Source organism: Echinops telfairi, unplaced genomic scaffold, assembly GCF_000313985.2.
Source record: "Echinops telfairi isolate 266 unplaced genomic scaffold, ASM31398v2 ScPeMD7_70;HRSCAF=299, whole genome shotgun sequence".
NCBI classification, from domain to species: Eukaryota; Metazoa; Chordata; class Mammalia; order Afrosoricida; family Tenrecidae; genus Echinops; species Echinops telfairi.
In genome coordinates, this window is record NW_022103968.1 from 41,449,666 (window position 1) to 41,468,447 (window position 18,782).

The window sequence follows — 18,782 nt, forward strand, 5'->3', positions numbered from 1 at the left end:
ATTTTCGCCAGCTGAGATGGCATGTGCTGCCTGACTCCACCCTTCTCTCCTGGCTGCAGCGCCGTCCGGAGAGAGTAAGGAATGGACATTCCAGGCGTCTATCAACCTGGTGCTTCCCTCGACATACCAGCAACTGAAGCGCGAGGGCCATTTTGGCTACTTCCAGAATGACACCAGCCGTGTGGTCTACCCAGCCTTCATTCTACGCAGGGCCAAGTTAAAAACGGAGGACTTGGTCCAAGGGATTCTTCTGTTTCTTTTGACTAAATTGTTCTTCCCACCCGGATTTCTAAATGTACACCTCCTTTCTCCTTTGTTGCCTTTAGAGCATTGACATAGCACATGCAAATATGAAACCAGGCAAAATCTTAATGAATAAAGGAAATGTCGAAGGGGTCCAGATCAACCGGAGCCCTTATTCTTATCTGCAGAATCCACCATCGGAGAGAGCAAGGTGAGATGGGCGGGTCGCATGAAGCCAGTGTTCCCTTGCCATTTTGCCCATAGCAAAATGTAGGCACCCCATGAGCTCGGCGTCACCAGCAGACAGAACGGACTCGATGGCAGAGAGGGTGAGCACCCTCGGATGCTGGGAAGGTGTGAAGGTCAAAATGATGTAAACGTATTTGTCATCTAAGACAAGAGAACACAAAAAGTGAACAAAGAGGCACGTGCCAGCGTCTACACATGTCTTTCCGGTTCCCTGGCTGTGGGAAGCAGTTTGGGTATTTGAAGCCTGGCATTCAGCACAACTGTGGTCTCAAGTGAGCATTATCATTGCTAGTTATGTGACTGTCAGAAACTGCCTTATCTTCATTTACTCACTCTTAGGGTTTTCATCTATGGAAAGCAGATAACATGCGCCTGCTAAATAATCAATAGCTCGTTTTATTACATGTAGAAAGTCATCTCGGTTCAGGCGAACGCGGGAAGGGAGAGGAGGTATAAAAGAATAAACAGACAGGAATTAAGAGCATGATGTAAACCCAACGTAATTAAGTGGAGCATCTGATCCTGATGGCTCTTTTGCCTTCTATTTTTATTTTGTAGGCGAGGAACCAGGTTGATGACAGAGAAGTCTATGGCCACTGTAACCATGTGACATAACAGCTCAGTTTCAATTTGGCCACTTGACATTTTGAATATATTTCAGTACCTTTCAAAGGAGTTGATTTTTTCAGAAACTATAACCTGGTCTCTCTTGAAAGGAGAAAAAAAAATGCTCTAAGTTGTAGCTCACCACTTGTGTTGAATATTCCTACCTATTTTTAACATGGTCTGTTAAAATTTGATATCTGATGAGAAATTTCACAGCTAAATCTTCTGTATTAAAAAATACATATGTTAAATTATATATAAAGACATCTATAATTCTGCTCCCATCAGTTTATATCGCATCTCTCATTCTGACCACAGTTGCAGGCAGTCCTTCGCTGAGGAAAGAGGTAAAGGATATAGTCCTGTCGCCAGTCAGAGACACTCGCTTCTTGAGAGGAATTTCTGTTTTTGTAACAGTTGTCTTGCTTACCACACAGGAGAGCCAGCCTCTACCACAAAATTGATCGAACGTTCTCTGTTTTCCTGACCAGGTATTCTTCAAATACAGACAAGGAAATGGTCGTGTTGAAAATGGTAGACCTGAATGGAGAGGACCTGGGCTGTATCAGGTACTGTATTTCTTTGTGAAGGCTGTCAGGATAACAGAGTGAGCGGAAAGAGAATGAGGAGGAAAGAGAATTGTGTTAGCAGAGAGGAGAACCATCGAGCAGTGAAGTGTTGACCTCAGAGAGCAGGCACACAGAGGGCCAGAGATGGGATGGGAGGCACACCTCTCAGTCCCTCAGGGTTTAGTGCTTGCGCTGTAAGATGGTAAGTATGTGCTTTTGCTTATTGTATAAGGCAAGTGTAAGTCTTACTTAATGAAAGGTGTGTTAGTCTGGGTGGACTAGGAAAGTGAATTCATAGACACTTATATGTGTAAGAGAGACCTTTATCCCGAGAAGCAGTTGTGCATCAAGAAAACACCCCAGCCCAGTGCAGACCAAGTCCATGAGTTAATTCAATATTAGACCATCAGTCCGTGATTCGCCCACGAATTCCTCTTGCGAACCACACAACACATGCAATGACACTGAATTCAGGAAAATCACAGGCCCGTGGGCAGAAAGTCTTGGCAACCCATGGAAGTGGAAGCCTCTCAGTGCTGGCAGGGGTCTCCACATGGCTCCTCCAGCTCCAGGGCTCTGGCTGCATCTGCATTGCTCCATCAGGCTCCTTGTCAGTAATGTCTCGGGGTGTGAGGGAGTGTCCCGCCTCCTGCAAGCTATTTATCTCCTTAGCGCCTCCAAATGAGGTCGTCAAGCTGCAACCTGCTTGACAGGTTAGACTCCACCCCTCCACAGGTTGAGACAAGATTATGTAACCGCCACAAGGGGTCTGAGGAAAGAGCTCAAGTACAGCATCTGGCAGTTAAACATTAGTGCTTATTGCTGTGTCAAGATCTCACACATGGGACTTCCATGATGGTGTACAATGGTTGCTTGCTAAAACAGGGACAATAATATGACCAAGCAAGCCAATAATTATGAACCGGTGCTCTTCCAGAAGGGTTTAGTCTTGTGCAGGATGATGGAATCCGTGATAAACGCAGATCACCTATTGAAAACAGACATGGTAAAATTCCAGCTCACCCAGATCTTAGTACTCTTTTTATTTTTTTAAAGTGTTATTTTTAAAATTATTTTGTGACAGTTTTAGTGGCACACAATGCACATATCATATTCTTCTCTGGTAGGCACTGCCTATAAGAAAGCTCATAGATTTGCTTTGTGTCTATTTTGATTTTCAAAAAGAGGTATTTGGATACATTTGTGAGTTTGGTCTTTGCATGTGGATTGACTTGGTGGTTAACTTCGTGTCAGGGATCTTCACCTTGACCCCTCCTTATTAGCTAGCCATTTGGACAAAGTCGACAAGTGCTCTGTGCCTGGAACTGTGGGATCTAGAGACTGTTTAAATGTTGGTAATAAGTGTTCTCATCTTTTTCACGGCGTGGAGTCATTTTGAGTCATAGACCCTAAAGGACAGAACAGAACTGCCTCTGTGAGGTTCCAGCTCTTTAGGAGCTCCATCTCCCCCCCCCTCCCCCCCTCCCCCCGCCCCCATCAGCTGGCCATTTTCAACTGCTGACCTCGAAGTTAGCCACTCAAGGGTAACCACCAACCGTGCCAGGAGAGCCCCTTGACATTAAGTGTCAGTAAAGGGGTAGGACTCTGAAACCTCCAAATGAAAATTAGCAGTGAATGAAAAATACCAACAGGGTAAAGGAAAACCTTAAAGACCAAGACCCGCAGTTCAGACAGGAGCGTTAGCTTCGCAATTAGGTGGAGAAGAGGCTTCTGGTTAGAAGTTCAGGTTTGGCGGTGAGCTCTGGGGAGTCTCATTCCAGCACTGTCAATTGCCAACTCTGTGAACTGGGGAAATGAATTCCTCTACTTCCACTTCAACTGTCTTGTTTGAATGTTCAAACAATAATAGCTCACACGCTTGTTTCAGATTAAAGGAGATCATATGCTCAATGCTCTGTGCCTAGTTTGAATGACTTCAGCTAAAAGGAAAGGGGTAAATGAGACTGTGTCTCTTCTAAGGAAACCTATCATGGGTAGATTAGAAAACCTAGCCTTAGAGTCACTAACCAAAGAAACCAAACGCACTGCCATCAAGTCAATTCCAGTTCACAGCCACCCTGAAGGACAGAGTAGAATGACCTCTACGGTTTCTAAGACGACGGCTCTTTATAGGAGCAGCTTGTCTCCTTTTTTTTTTTTCTTGCAGAATGGCTGATCTTAGAGTTAGCACTCCACTGTGTAACCCAAGCAGGCTCATGCCTATTTCCACCTTAAAATAATCTCTGTTATATGTGCTGACACAATAAAACTTGTCCTTCCATTATAATAAATTAATATACTGATTAAACACTGTGTGTCATTCACTTCAATAGATTTCCTATATGTCAGGTATTTACAAGGGTGTACCTCCCCCAAACTGGAAGAATGCTCCGCTGGATGGAGCTTTTGTAGTGAGTATTTTTCTGCTAGGAAAAATTGAGCAACTGGCTCTGATTTAGTGCACCAGTGGCATCACCTGGGAAGGTTCACTCTGGTCACAGTGAACTTTTTTGGGTAAAAGTTTCGCATGAACCTCATTTTTTTGGTGATCGCTGACTTAAGAGAACAGTGTCAACTTCTTGAAAAGATGAAAATGTCAACAAAATGTGTGCACTTGTGATCGAAGACCAACACCAGGCCGGTGAAGAGATGGGGAGGTTATCTGGACGATTATGGAGCTTGTTTCAGCAATTGTTAATGGAAGACTTGGGAATGAGAAGGATCGCTGCAAAAATTGGGCCTGAGGTTCTGCCTGACCAGGAAAAAGAGCATTGACTGGAAACATGCCATGCTTTGAAAGAACAGCTCTGAAGTGACCCAGACATTTTTCAAGGTCATTACCGGTATTGAGACATGGAGCTATTCTTACAACCCAGAAACCAAACATCAATCAGGCCAGTGGAAGATTCCATCATCACCTGACCCCCAAAAACTCATCAGGTGAAATTAAAGATGGTCTTGATTTGTCTTTTGCTCCTTTTTTTTTTTTTATGTAAGGGGGATAGTGAATTTGGAGTTTATTCCACCAGGCCAGACTGCTAATCAAGCTTACTATTTAGAGGTCCTGAAGAGATTGTGTAACAGTGTGAGACTAAAAAGGCCTGATTTGTGGTAGACGGGGGACTAATTTTGCCACAACAACAACGTGCCTGCTCATGCAGCCATTTCAGTGCACCACTTTTGGGCAGAAAACAGCATGCATCTCTTGCCCCACACACTTTACTCACCTGACCTTGCTCTGTGTGACTTCTTCTTGTTTCTGCGAATGCAGAGGGACATGAAAGGACAGCATCACTATGTGGAAGAGGTGAAGACAAACACGAGGGAGGTGCTCTCAGCCATCCAAACGGATGAGTTTGAAAAATGTTTCCAAGAATGGAATCGCAGATTTGACATAAGTATTAAGTGTTAACAGAGAGTACTTTGAAAGTGATAAGGTTGTTTTTTAAAAACGGGGAAAAAAATACATAGTGTTGAGAAAAAATTCCATTTTGGGGGGGGTACTCCCTCATATATATACTTGGAGTATGCTATAATAGGTAAGGTATCGCCTCTCTCCTCAAAGTGCTTGCAAGTTTGTGGGATGGCTCAGAGACAGGAGATAAGGACAGGTAGACTGACAGTTTATGGTAGCGTAACTCAGATGCGCATCATGCTTCCTGGGAGCATCAATAAGTGCTGTGAATTGGGAGGAAGTAGTCCTGAGCTTCACTGGGAGGTCGGTGTTGGGCTGTTACCTGCAAGATGTGTAGTTCAGCCTCAGCTGCTCTGTGGGAAAGGTAAGGCTGCTGCTCCCATAAAGATGGACAGTTTCAGAAATCCTTTGAGGGTCTCTGGGAGCAGAATGGACTTGAGGGCAGTGGATTGGTACTTCGTTTCGCCCGGCAGCACAGGGGAAGGCTTCAAAGAGCCAACGCTACTTGACTGGACCTTGAAGAGGCCCTGAATGTCTCATGGAATCATGAAGAATAACGAGTTGAGGCCATGGGGAGGGAGTGGATAAGAGATGACTCTGGGAACGGAAGTTAGCTTTAGATGGTGAAGCTCTTTAGTGGATAATTAAGCAGAGAGTTCTAAGTAGGAGTGTGAGGATAGGGATGGCTAGATAGATGGAGTGTCTCAAATTTGTTGTGAGAAAAAGGTGGCTTTCCCCTTACAGTTTCTCTTAACCCTTGGTTTAATGATTGAGACCACTCACAATCCTCTTATTCATTTCTGAATTATTGAATGTTGGGAACAGACAACTCAAAGATGCTCTCTTTGCAATCAGATGTTCTTTGCTTCCTATCATGTAGCTGCATTGCATATCTGGAAACCACAGGGTTAAGTCTGCCAAGGTTAGAGCAATACTCTACCATCTGCTGCGTTTAACACAGGATACTAACTTCCCATTGTGTCTGTAGCTGCCATCTGTGATTCTTAATGTAATTGTTCCTGCAATTGCCTCTTGGTGCCCAGTGATAATTGCTCATTGAATACATTAAAAGTGATAGAAAATGTGAAGACAAACCTGGGTTGCTGGACTAATTCAGCCACCACGTGTAGGGCCTGCTGTCAGATCGGGGGTCTGGAGCCACAGACCCTAAATTGCATGGGCTGGAAGGAGGGCTGATGATGTAGTGGATTGCAGGTTTGGCTACGGACACAAGGTCAGCAGGGAAACCAGCAGGGGCTCTGTGGAAGAAAGCTGAGGGAGGATTTACAGCCTCAGAAACCCACAGGGGCAGTTCCAGCCTGGCCTATCAGGCCACCAAGAGTTGGAACCAGCCCCGTGGCAGTGAGTGCGCCTTCACCTGAGGGACCAAGGTCTAGAAAGTGATGTGATTGACAAGGGCAATGCTGTAAGAATAGTTTATAGTGAAGCCAAGAATATTCTAGTGAACCTGAAAACCATTCTAAGGTTCACACCCCCTTCCTGCTTCCATCTTGTCATCTTTTAACATGTTAACAAATATCCACACCTACTATGTACCACGCAGTATTTCCAGCCCAGGTAGCATCCCCTGCTTGTCAAAGTTCTATTTCCAGCACTTCGCGTTTATGTAAGATCTACCTTATCACCTGCTTGGGCTAACCTAAAGAAATCCAAAGAAGATTCCTACTTTACGAGAAAAGATGGAAAGTGAAAGTACCCTGGAACATTGGTTTGCAGTAAGCTGCAGACAGTGTGGGAGCCCTGGGTTATGTGTTGGGCTGCTAGCTACAAGGTCAGTTTGAAACCACCAGCTGCTCTGAGTGAGGATGAGACTTCCTACACTCGTAAACATTTACAGTCTCTGACATCGGACAGTGTAAGACATGACAAAATTATTTATAAATTATTAAGGGGGAGGGAGGGGGGAAATGAGGAGCTGATACCAAGGGCTCAAGTAGAAAGAAAATGTTTTGAGACTGATGAGGGCAACAAATGTGCTTGACACAATGGATGGATGTATGGATTGTGAGACAGTTGTATGAGCCCCCAATAAAATGATTTTTAAAAAAGAAAAAAGAAAACTATAGGGGGCGGAGTAGAAATAGAAACGATCCATGATTACCACAGGGGAAGGGGAAAGAGTTGTTGCATAGGGACATTGAGTTTATGCCAATAGTGATAGAATAATTTGGAAAAGGATATCAATAATGGCATGAAGAGTGTAATCAATGACACTAAATTATACAAATAGAAGTTATGGAACTGGAAAATGTTCTGTTGTGTCTATTTTGCCACTATATTATTATTAATAATATATTAATACTTCTATTATAATAATTAATATAATTAGTATATTGTGTTGATATAAACATAAATATCATATTAACAAGGAAGAAGAAAACGTTGTAGAACTGAATATGATGACTTGTATAACTCTTCTTGATATGATTGAATTCTTGAACGGTATGACATGTAGATAAAGTGCTAATAAAACTTAAACATATTTACAGTCTCTGAAACCCACAGGGCCAGTTCTGGTCTGTCCTATAGGATGGCGATGAGGCCGGACTGACTGTTGGCAGTGCATTTGGCTTTTACTTTGCTGGGCTGTGTGCACCTGGGAAGCATGGACAGTGTTGCCAAGGTCCTTCCCTGACTACCCAGATATTGGGTCTACTTCATTTAGGCTGTGTATTGACCACATCATTCCTGCTTGTTCCGTGTGTGTTAATTGGTAGGTTGCTTTTGGGGTCTGAGAACACTCGGAAAGTGTCTTATGTAAATTACTGGTAACTGCTGCTTTGCTTTCTGCTCTTTCAGCCTAAGAGTGGTTTCATAGGCTGGCTCTCCTTCTCGATAGCAAGGGGACACACACTTAGAATGATGCCTTCTCTGGCCTTGGAAATAGAATATCTGTGTTTGTGCCTCTTGAGCAAATCCTTTCAACTCTTTGCCAAATAGGTGTAGTTGCTGCTCTCAAGGAATTTGCAGTCTGCTGAGACAGGAGCTATTCAAAGAGTCATATAACTATAGGTATAATTAGGCTAAGAGCTAAGAAAGGAAGGTAAGTAGAGCTAAGGAAACAGATCTTGGATAAATTTGACCCCATCACAGTGGAAATGACAATGGAGCTGAAAACTAGGAAGAGCAGGCTTTCACTGGGCAATGAGAGGGAGAGAACATTTAACACGGTGGGACAAACATGTGCAAAAGTCCTGTGGCTCATTTGAGGCACTGATAGAAAGTCCATGTAGGTGGTTGGAGTACAGAGAACAATGAGAGAAAGATAGAGACCTGAACATGTTTTAAGACTGTGATAAAAATTTTGAGACCAAGACAGAGGTTGAAAAGAGTTTGAAAGACCATAGCAAGTACTTTGGTCCTTATTCTAAGGAGAATGGAAAGCCAATAAAATGTTTTAGCTGGGGCTGGGGCTTGTGGATTCCTGAAGACTTAGGAAGGGAGGTGACTTGAAAAATAAATAAAATTATGCAGGTAAAAGGATTCTATATATAATTAAAAAAACCTCAAGCAAACTCATTGCCATCGAATCACTTCAGACACATAGGACTACTTCTGACTCTTTGAACTGGGTAGACATTACTGGACAGGGTAGATTTGTCCCTGTGGGTTTCTGAGACTGTCTTACAGGAGTACAAAGTGTGTTTTTGAACTGCTGACCTTGTAGCTAGCAGCCCTACACATAACCCACCGTTGCCACCTGGGCTCCGCAAAATAATGAAATCTTCTAGAGATGTGAGCCCACTGTTTGCCCCACTTGATCTCTCTATGTAAGGAACAATTCCTCTTTATCTATACTATCTTAGTTTTTAAAAAGTGAACACATTTTATATAGACATGGAGAACATGCTTGGGGTATCTTGCATTAAAATATAAGCTATAGTTAAATATAAACATATATATATATTCTCAAAATTTACTTTGGGGACTCTGAAAGTCACCTTGAAGAAAGAGGTAGTCAACTCAAGGAAGGGGTGAAGCTAGGCCTTGAGAGATCTCGATGCACTGAAATGCTGCGTGCACGACGGCGTTTAGAAGAAAGAAAATAAAAAGGTGTCAAGTATCCACACCAAGAGGGAAGTCCTAAGGGCAGATCCTTCAGATGGCAGCCCCAATATGTGACAGCGCCGCTCCTCACAGTCACCCTGTGCAAGCAGCTCTGGGAGTGACACCCAGAGAGAGCAGAAGCCCAAACTCAACCCATGGCTGGATAGAACTGTGCTCTGTAGAGTTTCCAATGACTGATTTCTAGAATGCCACTGGGTGGACTCAAGCCACGAATCTTAGGGTTGGCAGGCATGCATGAGACTTTTTCAGTACCCAGGGACACCTGCTCACGTCCTTAAGTGTACACCCATGGAGCAGCATCAGTCTTGCTTGCCTTCCAGCCCTGACTCTCGAGAGTTTTCCCTCTTGAGATTGCACGAGTGGCATGCATGCTTCTCCCGGCTGTCAGCCTCCGGAGTCAGTCTGACACGGCTCCTGTTCCTCAGAGCCGCAAGGGCAGGCTTTGGACGTTGTTTCAATGACAGCCCTATGCCTTCTCTTTCCCGTATTGCTAAGCCTTCGGTGCTTACTTAAAAGAGGTCATGGATGGAGAGTCTTTCAAAGCACATTAATAAAAATAAGGGTGATGAATAATTTTGTGTATCAACCTAGAAATATCCAGCTAGTAGGACCACATTAATTTATATGAGTGATGGGACGTTTAGAACAGAGGTGTTGTGTGTCATCTTCTCTGTCACCTAAGACTGTGTATGATTTCTTGAATTGTAATAGCTGCACTTTTGTTCTCTATTGCTCTCTGCTCTACCTTCTAGCCGGTCCTTCTGCTTCACGTAAGCCCATTCAAACAGTAAGTGCTGAAACCTCAGTGACCACCTTCTTTAAATCATTCTTGACCTCTTCTCTTTTCTCTACTCTACCTCATCCCTTATCTTTGTAAATACTTTCTCCATAATCATTAACTCTGGCTTATAAAGCCCCAATCCTTATTTAAGAGTCCCAGGCAGCGCAGGAGTTTAAGTAATGAAAAGATTTGGTGATTCCAATGTACCAGAGGTGACTTAGAAGAAAAACCTCACTGATTCATTGACGTAGACTTGATCCCTATTCAGAGTGGCTCGGCATTGTATTTTCGAGAGTTTATAACGCTTTACGGGAACAGAGAACCTGATCTTTCATTTGTTGAATGACTGGTGGACTTGAACCACCAATGTTGGGGTTAGCAACCCACTGCTTACAGGCAGACACACCAAGATAAGCACTTCACAGTCTTCTTCTGAAAGGTCACAGTTTTCAAAACCTCATGAGCAGTGCTACTCTGAAATGCTTGGGGTCGCCATGAATCAGCTAGATGACGAGGGGCTTGGTTAGAGCCCTCTGCTCCTATAAACTCCACTGAATTTGCCCATCTTATGCTGGACATGAACTATGGTATTGGAGAAGCAGATGAAAACTGCTGTGGACTGGCAGAAGAACAACAAAGAAGTGTATCCAGAGTGCCCCTTACAAGGGAGCACGGTGAGACTTTGTCTCTGTGCTTTGGACACGTTATCCGGAAGGGCTAGCCCCTGGAAGAGGATATTTTTGGCAAACTACAGGGTCAGCAGAAAAGAGGAAGACTTTTGACAAGATGGACTGATCCAATGGCTACAAGAATGGATTCCAATGTAACAATTCTGAGGATGGCCCAGGACCGGGCAATATTTTGTTCTATTGCACATGGGATTGCCATGAGTCAGAACTGACTTGATGTCCCATTGTAGTGGATGAGGGAGAAAGACCAGGCTTTCTACCCCTGAAAAAGAGTCAGTCTTAGAAACTCATAAGGGCCATTCTACCCTGTCCTGTAGGGTCACTTGGAGTGGGAACCTACTCCCTGATTGTGAGGCATTTTCCTGTTTTAACAACAGCAGCAACACTCCCCATCATCCACGTGGTTATAAATCACGCTGCTGGCTTCCTGTGCCAACTTTCCTATCGGCATGGTTGTGTTATTCCTTTCCAGTGGAAACGCAGACATGGTTACACAGCGAGTCTTCATCCTGCATTTGACCCGTTCTTGCAGTTATAGCGAAGCACTAGGCTTGCACTCTGTTAGGCCAGTGCCAGTTTTATTGAAAGGTAAAGAGATTGGAGAGTTGGCAAACACTGACACACACAGGCAGGGTATTAGTGCTCCACATGGCAAGTAGAGAGTTGGATTTTTATTGGATGGAGTCAACAAAGGACGGCATGCACACAAGTAAGAAGGGTACAGGACGAGAAGTTACAACGACATTGTGCAATGACTTTTTCTTTCCCAACTTTGGGTTGTGAAGTAGATGAAGGCTTTCCAAGTGGATCACAGTATTATTGTGAACAAGTCATACACATTCTGATTCAACTCATCCCTACTCGCTATCAGTGATTCCACTTCCACCCTGTTTCTGGTTGCCCTTTCTCCTTCTCTGCTGATCCTCTTTCCTAACGTTGTTCTTGGGTGCGGGCTGCCCTTTTCATCTGAAATGATTGATTTTTCTCTCACGCGGGTGTGTGCCGCTCCAGCCCTGAAAGACAAAGGCCAGAGTCTTGGAGACCCTACCGGTCTCAATCTGAACAGTGAGCCTATTCACTTTTATGAATCTTCTTAATATTGTCATTTCAATTTCCCAGCTTCTGGGAGCATGTTGACTAAGGCATTCTTCTTAGAGTTATGAGCAGTTATTCTTTTAGAAGAAGCTGCATGGGTCTTCAGAGCAGCTGAAGCAGCGATTTTAGGCCAAGCTGCAATGACTTAGACTCAATATGGGGTTTGAATTATAGTTAGGTCAGCCATTTGGTCATGTCAAATGTCTTGGTTTGGGGTTTCACTTTTATAAATTACTTCAGTGAAGATGCTGAGCAGATATATTTATGACAAAAGTGACCATATTTGATTGGCAGCTGAGATAAATGAGGTCTGTGTGATAAATTGCCCCACGTTTAGAGACCAAGGTCATAAAAATCAGTTGTAGAAGACGTTGAACTCACTTGCTTGTTGGATATTTGGCAAATTCCTAACCTGAGGAAGTCTCAAAGGCTATTATTCTTTTTCTATTCCTTATTTTTGGTATAAAAATAAAGTACAATCATCATCGAGAGCTTGGAAAGTAGAGACATTATAAAGGAAATAATCACTTAAACCTGTGCTGCTGCAAATTAACCAACTGCTAATATTCAGGTGCATTGTCTATTTTCCTATCTGGAATATGCAATGAGAACTAAAAAGCCATTATGTGAAGGACACTCTTACTTGGCACCACTCACTTAGGACACTAAAATAAAAACTCACTGGCCATCTACTTGACTCTGACTCTTAGCTATCCTATAGGATAGAGCGGAACTTTCCCTGTGGGTTTCCAAGACTGTAATTTAAAAAAAGTATGTTTAATTTTAATTAATCATTTTATTGGGAGCCCTCAGAAATATAATATTCCATAGTTCAATCACATCAAGCAGTATTGTACAATTGCCACCACATCAGTTTCAAAATGTTTTCTTTCTTCTTGAACTCCTTGATTACAACTCCCCTTTATTCCCTCCCTCCCTGATCCTACTCACCAAGAAGCCCCCCTTTTTTCCCTATAATAGTTCCCCGCCAATATCTTACAAGATCCAATATATCCATTCACACACAATTCTGTTGTTTGATCCCATTAAGTGGGGATACAATCATCAATGCTATCAGTTCCCAATTCCCCCCTCCCCCACTCTCTTTCCATACCCCCAGGCAACCATTACTCCTGTTACTATTTCTAAAGGGTTATCTAGCTTGCCTTTCAAGTACCAAACAATCTTAAATATATAAATGAATATATGCAAATCTAGCACGATTAATGAAATAAAACAAATAAAAACCATAATAGTAAGAGAAGGAAATATAAAGAACTAGAGGATAGTTATGTGGTTCCTCAAGGCTATATTACACCCTGATTTCTCATCCCTTCTGTGTGGCCCTTCTGAGAGGGACTGTCCAATTATCTTACAGATGGGTTTTGAGTCTCCACTACATTTATACCCCTTCACATCGATTTGTTTGCTTGTTTTTGAACTTCTGATACCTCATGATCACACAGGCTGGTGTGCTTCTTCCTTGTGGGCTTTGTTGCTTCTCTGCTAGCTGGCCATTGTTTAACTACAAGCCTTTAAGACCCCAGATGCTATATATTTTGATAGCCAGGCACCATCAGCTTTCTTCACCACATTTGCTTATGCACCCGCTTTGTCTTCTGTGATTGTGTCAGGAAGGTGAGTGTCATACAATCCAAAGTTGTAAATTTTAACAGGAGCAGAAATCCTGTCTTTCTCCCAAGGAACAGCTGGTGGATTTGAACTGTACAAATACAATCAGTGTATTTCCTCAACTTCTTGTCCAGATCCATCAAGGAAAAGGCATTCAGTGAGAGTAACAACAGCCATGGCTGGAAGAGCCATATTAAATGATGCACTTCATTGCATCCCCCCTCCAGTAGAATACAAGAAACACCCTTTTGTTTCTTCCTCCAAGCAGTTGGCAGGCAGTACTGTGAGGGAGGTTTCCTATTGCTATTCCTCCTTCCTTAACCCGCTGAATATTGTCTTGAGGTAAATGCTACCCTTTTGATCTTAAAAGGATTGGTTATCCTAACACAGTAGTGGGCTTAGTCCCAGACCTGAAGGGCGATAAGGGCTATTGTTTTGGGGGCCTGCTTCATCACCATCCAACAAATAAGCATAGTTCTTTTATGATTTTGAGCTGTGTTCTGCCTTTTTCTCCTACTCTATCCAGGACGCTCTCCTCCACCACTGCTCTGTCGGTTGGTCATATAGTTTGTGTGTAGCCGTGATGCTGGAAGCTATGGCAACAGCATTTCAAATACCAGCAGGGTCACTGCTGGTGAACTAGTTTCAATGGAGCTTCCAGATTAAGAATAGACTCATAAGAAGGAATGGGTGATCCATCTCTAAGGGGTTAGCACTGCATGTCTTAGGAGGAGCCGTGGAACATTGTCTGATACAGTGCCAGAAGATGAGCCTCTCAGGCTGTGGGCTTAAGCATAGCAATTATAAGGGTGATGCAGGACCGGAAAGGATTTCATTCTACTGTATGTAGGGTTGCTATGGACCACGGTCGACTCCTCGGCACCTAACAACCGTAACCACAACCTCCCTGCTTTATTCTCTTGTACTGTGCAAATATCTTCTTTTCACTTGCGTGGAAGTCTGATTCTGCAAAGGTCACTGGACTGGGAGTCACAAGGTCCAGAATTGGGGCCTGGCCCCTTTTACTATTTGGCCACCCTTCTGTACCTTATTCAGAATGGAAGTTGTATCCACCAGTTTCTTCTCATGGTGATTTTGATGCTAAAATAAGGAAGCAGATGGAAATATGTAGGCAATCTACTTTGCCATTCCCTAACCATGGAATGCCTACAAGAATGAATTGCAAACTTCTCTGTGCTCACACTTTATACTTATTTCTTTATATTTATCATTTGGTATTCAAGCCATTTGTTCACATCTCTGTCTTTTGGAAGAGTCTAAGAGTTCACCATAGTTTACCTAGCATTTGGCATACAGCAAACTCCTGCTTCATGTCTATATGGTTGATTTGCATTGGTTTGACTGATTAGTATGAGGATAAGATCTACCTCTGTACAATTCTTCAGCTAGGTCCTCTGGCAACTGACTAGTCTTGGCCCCTGATAAAAGCTTATGATGAAGATGGTAATGATAAAATATTCATGAAATGGACTTTTATATTTTAATTTAAATTAATGCTTACCCTTTTGACTATATAGTTTATAATTTAAGCTCCATCACAGTAAAAGAACCTAAATGTGGAATGCCTATGATTGTGATTTTTTTCTTGCTGGAGAAAATTACTAGTCATTGCTTTTGTCTGTATGTACAAGTTTGCCTTGATTAATTTTGGGTCTCTTGCTCTTTTACAGCTGGTTTTCCATCCATCCAGTTAGCATGAACCACAGCAACCACCTTGTAAATAGTGACAACATGGGCTATGCCTCATACCTTTTTGAGAAAGAGATGAACAGGGGACATCTACCTGGAGAGGTAAGAATTTATGCCACTGGAAGCTTCTTGATTCATTAGCATGACCATTCATGCTATGCTCAGAAGAGCAGATTCAGGTCTCTAGAATAAAGCGTTATCATGAACTTCACAGACTGATGTGATTGGACAGAAAGAATTTGTCATCCTCCCAAACTGGGAAAGAACAAAAAAAGAGAAGGAAATATACTATTTACTCTTTTCTTTATATAGCTTATTGATGGTCTCATAAAGTTGTATTTAATCAGGTAAAAAGTTCAAGTTTTTTTTGGCAATATACAATGGTTTGAATCAATGTGGAAATATGATAGATGGTGCTGGGTGTCTACCCCCCCCCCCAATTATAACAAGTTATTTAGCACCCTTTAAATAATGTTGGAATTCTGAATGAGGACCAAGGATGAGTACTTGGATCTTACTCATAGAACCTTTTCTCTCCATGGTGAATTCCCTCTCAAGGACCCAGTTCTCCATTCCAGCAACCGACCCTAAGTCCACACACCCCTAGCCCACCAGACTTACAACGTTGAAAGCCAGTGAGTGACAGGATCAGAGGTCCCCAAACCTAGGCTCCATGTAAATCAATGGCCATATGTACACAGTAGGAGTAAGGACCTTGTTTTCTTTGACCCCATCATCCACGCCAAATGTGAGAGATGGGGGAGGGTGCAGGTGAGCGTGCAGGACCTTTCCAGAGCACATTTCCTAATATGAAGCCCTAATAACATTCTGTCTGATCTCCTAGCATCTTTGTTGACAACTTTTGATATCGATTTTCCCCTTTAGCACACAGTTTTAGGAAAAGTAAAATCGGCATATCTTTATGACCACCTTCTGAGTGCTAAGCATTTTGGGATACATTATCATTTTTATATCAAAGAAGACTTCTGCCCTCCAATACTCGTTTATCTCTTTCCGTAAGACATCTAAAAAGGAGCTCTTGTGGCTGCTAACTGTCAGGCCAGCTACTGGAAACCCCCAGCTGCTCCCAACGAGAAAGAGGAGGCTTTCTACTCCCATAAACCTCACAGTCTCGGACACCCGCCGAGGCAGTTCTAACCTGTGCTGTAGGGGAGACCCGATGGCAGGGAGTGTGGTTTAACAAAGCCAAGAGATCGAAGGTGGAGTCATAGACCAGTGGGACTGAAGCTAATGTCTCTCCCCACTCTGGAAGGTTTTGTTTTATTGCTTCAGGGTGAAAAGATGAACGGAGAGTAGGTCAGGAGAGTGGACAGCATATTTGGGTTCAGTTTTGAAACAGGAAAATGTGAATTTGCTCTTTTCTTTTTAAGCCCAGAGAATATTTACTTTGAAAGGGCAAATCGATCTCCTGAGCTTTAGGGAAAACACTCGATTTAAGTGTTTTGGAGTTTGCTTTGAACATTGTATGTTTTGTCAGAATGTTTCTGTCTGAGGTATAAGTTTGAAGGTGTCCAACTTGAAGCCGTTTTATTTGAAATGGTAATATTTTCAATAATAATACAGGTACTGATTGCAGGGAGCCTTTTCAGAAATAATCTTTCTCCTGATACTGGACGTATTCCTTTGACTGTCTGCAAATGATTTTAGAGTTCACCAGAGTGAATTGTATATTTGCATTTTTAATGGGCATGATCATTATAGGAAACAAGAAAGCATAAAAGGCAATTGGATGTTTCTTTGCCAGGGACCATATGTAGCAGCGTTTGCTTCATCAAATCTGGGAGATGTGTCCCCCAATATTCTCGGCCCACATTGCATCAACACTGGAGAATCCTGCGATAACCCCAATAGCTCATGTCCTCTTGGAGGGGTACGTAACTGTGGCATCTAAAGTACTTGTTTTTGTATCTCATCTATATGTTTTGTTGGCATATTCTCTGTGAATTTACAAACATGCTTTCATCAGGATTATACTGGTTCACTTATACCTAGCCTCTGTTCTTCTCCTAAGTACCCTCCCTGTCAAATCTCCTAAGTTTTGATTGAGTAAACTGACATATATCTTCTTGATTTATTGTTAAATTTTTTGAATAGGAGAACCATTCAGCAAGTGTCAGCGAACTAAATATTCTTACCTAAACTTGGACAGTGTGAAACATTTTGTCTTGGCATTTCTGAAGTCACAAATCAGTATCAAAACTCACCTGCCCGAGACATTTCTTACTAATTATAATCCCCATGCTGTTTTTAGGAGCTGTCAATGAATGTTGCCATATAGCACCCCATGTGACTAACCCCTAGATAACAATGGGTCCAAGCAGCAGTAACAAGACTGGTGCAGGACTGGGCCGTGTTCTGTTTGGTTGTACATAGGCTGTCTATGAGTCACAATCAATTGGATGGCACCTAACAACAACAATTTTTAAAGTTGAAAACGTTTATTGTCATTTGAGTGAAAGCTTACAAAGTAAATTGATTTTCATTCAACAATTCATATGCATTTTGTTTGACGTTGATTGCAATTCCCACAGGGAATAATACTCTTCCCACTTCCTCCCTGTGTCTACTTCCTCCTTGTGTGTACTTCCTCCCTGTGCCTACTTCCTCCCTGTGTCTACTTCCTCCCTGTGTCTACTGTTTCCATTGGTCCTATCGTGCCCCTTCCTGTCTTCTGAGTTTTATCCCTGAGCAAAGATGCCCTTTCAGTTGCAGATGGTTGGTTCTAAGGAGTGTGCGTTATGTGTATTATGTAATTGGTCACATTCTAGGCTTATCATTTGGCTGAAAATTGATCCACAAAGGTAATTTCAGTTCCAGGCTTGAAGGTGTCTAAGGGCCATAGTCTTGGCATTTCTACCAGTCTCTCAGACCAGTAAGCTTCAGCTTTTTAAAAGATGCTTTTGCATTTTGTTATATATATAAAATTCCCTCCCGCTGTACTCAGATATCTTCTAATGTGACCCCTTTCAGAGCAGTCAGTAATCGTAGCTGGGCACTATCCAGGTCTTCCAGACTCAGGGTCACAGAGGCCGAGTCTTGCATGGTCTATTGTAATTGGTTTCATTGGATTCTATTGTTCATTGGATTTACTATTTCCACAAATCTTTGATTTTTAAAAACTCTTTTTAAAAAAAGTATTTTAGTGGGGGCTCATACAAGTCTTATCACAATCCATCCATCCATCCGTTGTGTCAAGCACATTTGTACATTTGTTGCCATCATCATTCTCAAAACATTTGCTTTCTACTTGAGTCCTTGGTATCAGCTTGGTTTCAGCTCCTCATTTTTTTTCGTCCCTCCCTGCTCCCCTCTCCCTCATGAACCCTTGATAATTTATAAATTATTATTATTTTGTCATATCCTACACTGTCTGACATCTCCCTTCACCCACTTTTATGTTGTCCATCCCCCAGGGAGGAGGTTACATGCAGATCCTTGCAATTGGTTCCCCCTTTCTACCCCACCCTCCCTCCACCCTCCTGGTATCACCACTCCCAGTACTAGTCCTGAAGGGGTCATATGTCTTGGATTTCCTGTGCTTCCAGTTCCTATCTGCATCAGTGTACATCCTCTGGTCTAGCCAGATTTGCAAGGTAGAATTGGGATCATGATAGTGGGGGGCGGGGATGGGGATGGGGTGGAGAGAAGCATTTAGGAACTAGAGGAAAGTTTTATGTTTCATC

The 18,782-nt window shown here is 42.7% G+C and overlaps 1 protein-coding gene across 1 annotated transcript in view; it reads left to right on the forward strand.

Moving 5' to 3' along the window:
- The window catches only part of ASAH2 (N-acylsphingosine amidohydrolase 2), a 115,893-nt gene that overhangs the window by 56,656 nt on the left and 40,455 nt on the right, over positions 1–18,782 (forward strand). Inside the window, exons 9-12 of the mRNA XM_004701366.2 lie at positions 327–454; positions 1,590–1,667; positions 15,060–15,180; positions 16,844–16,969. Of these exons, the coding sequence (XP_004701423.1) occupies positions 327–454; positions 1,590–1,667; positions 15,060–15,180; positions 16,844–16,969 (453 nt within the window). The remainder of the gene's footprint in view (positions 1–326; positions 455–1,589; positions 1,668–15,059; positions 15,181–16,843; positions 16,970–18,782) is intronic.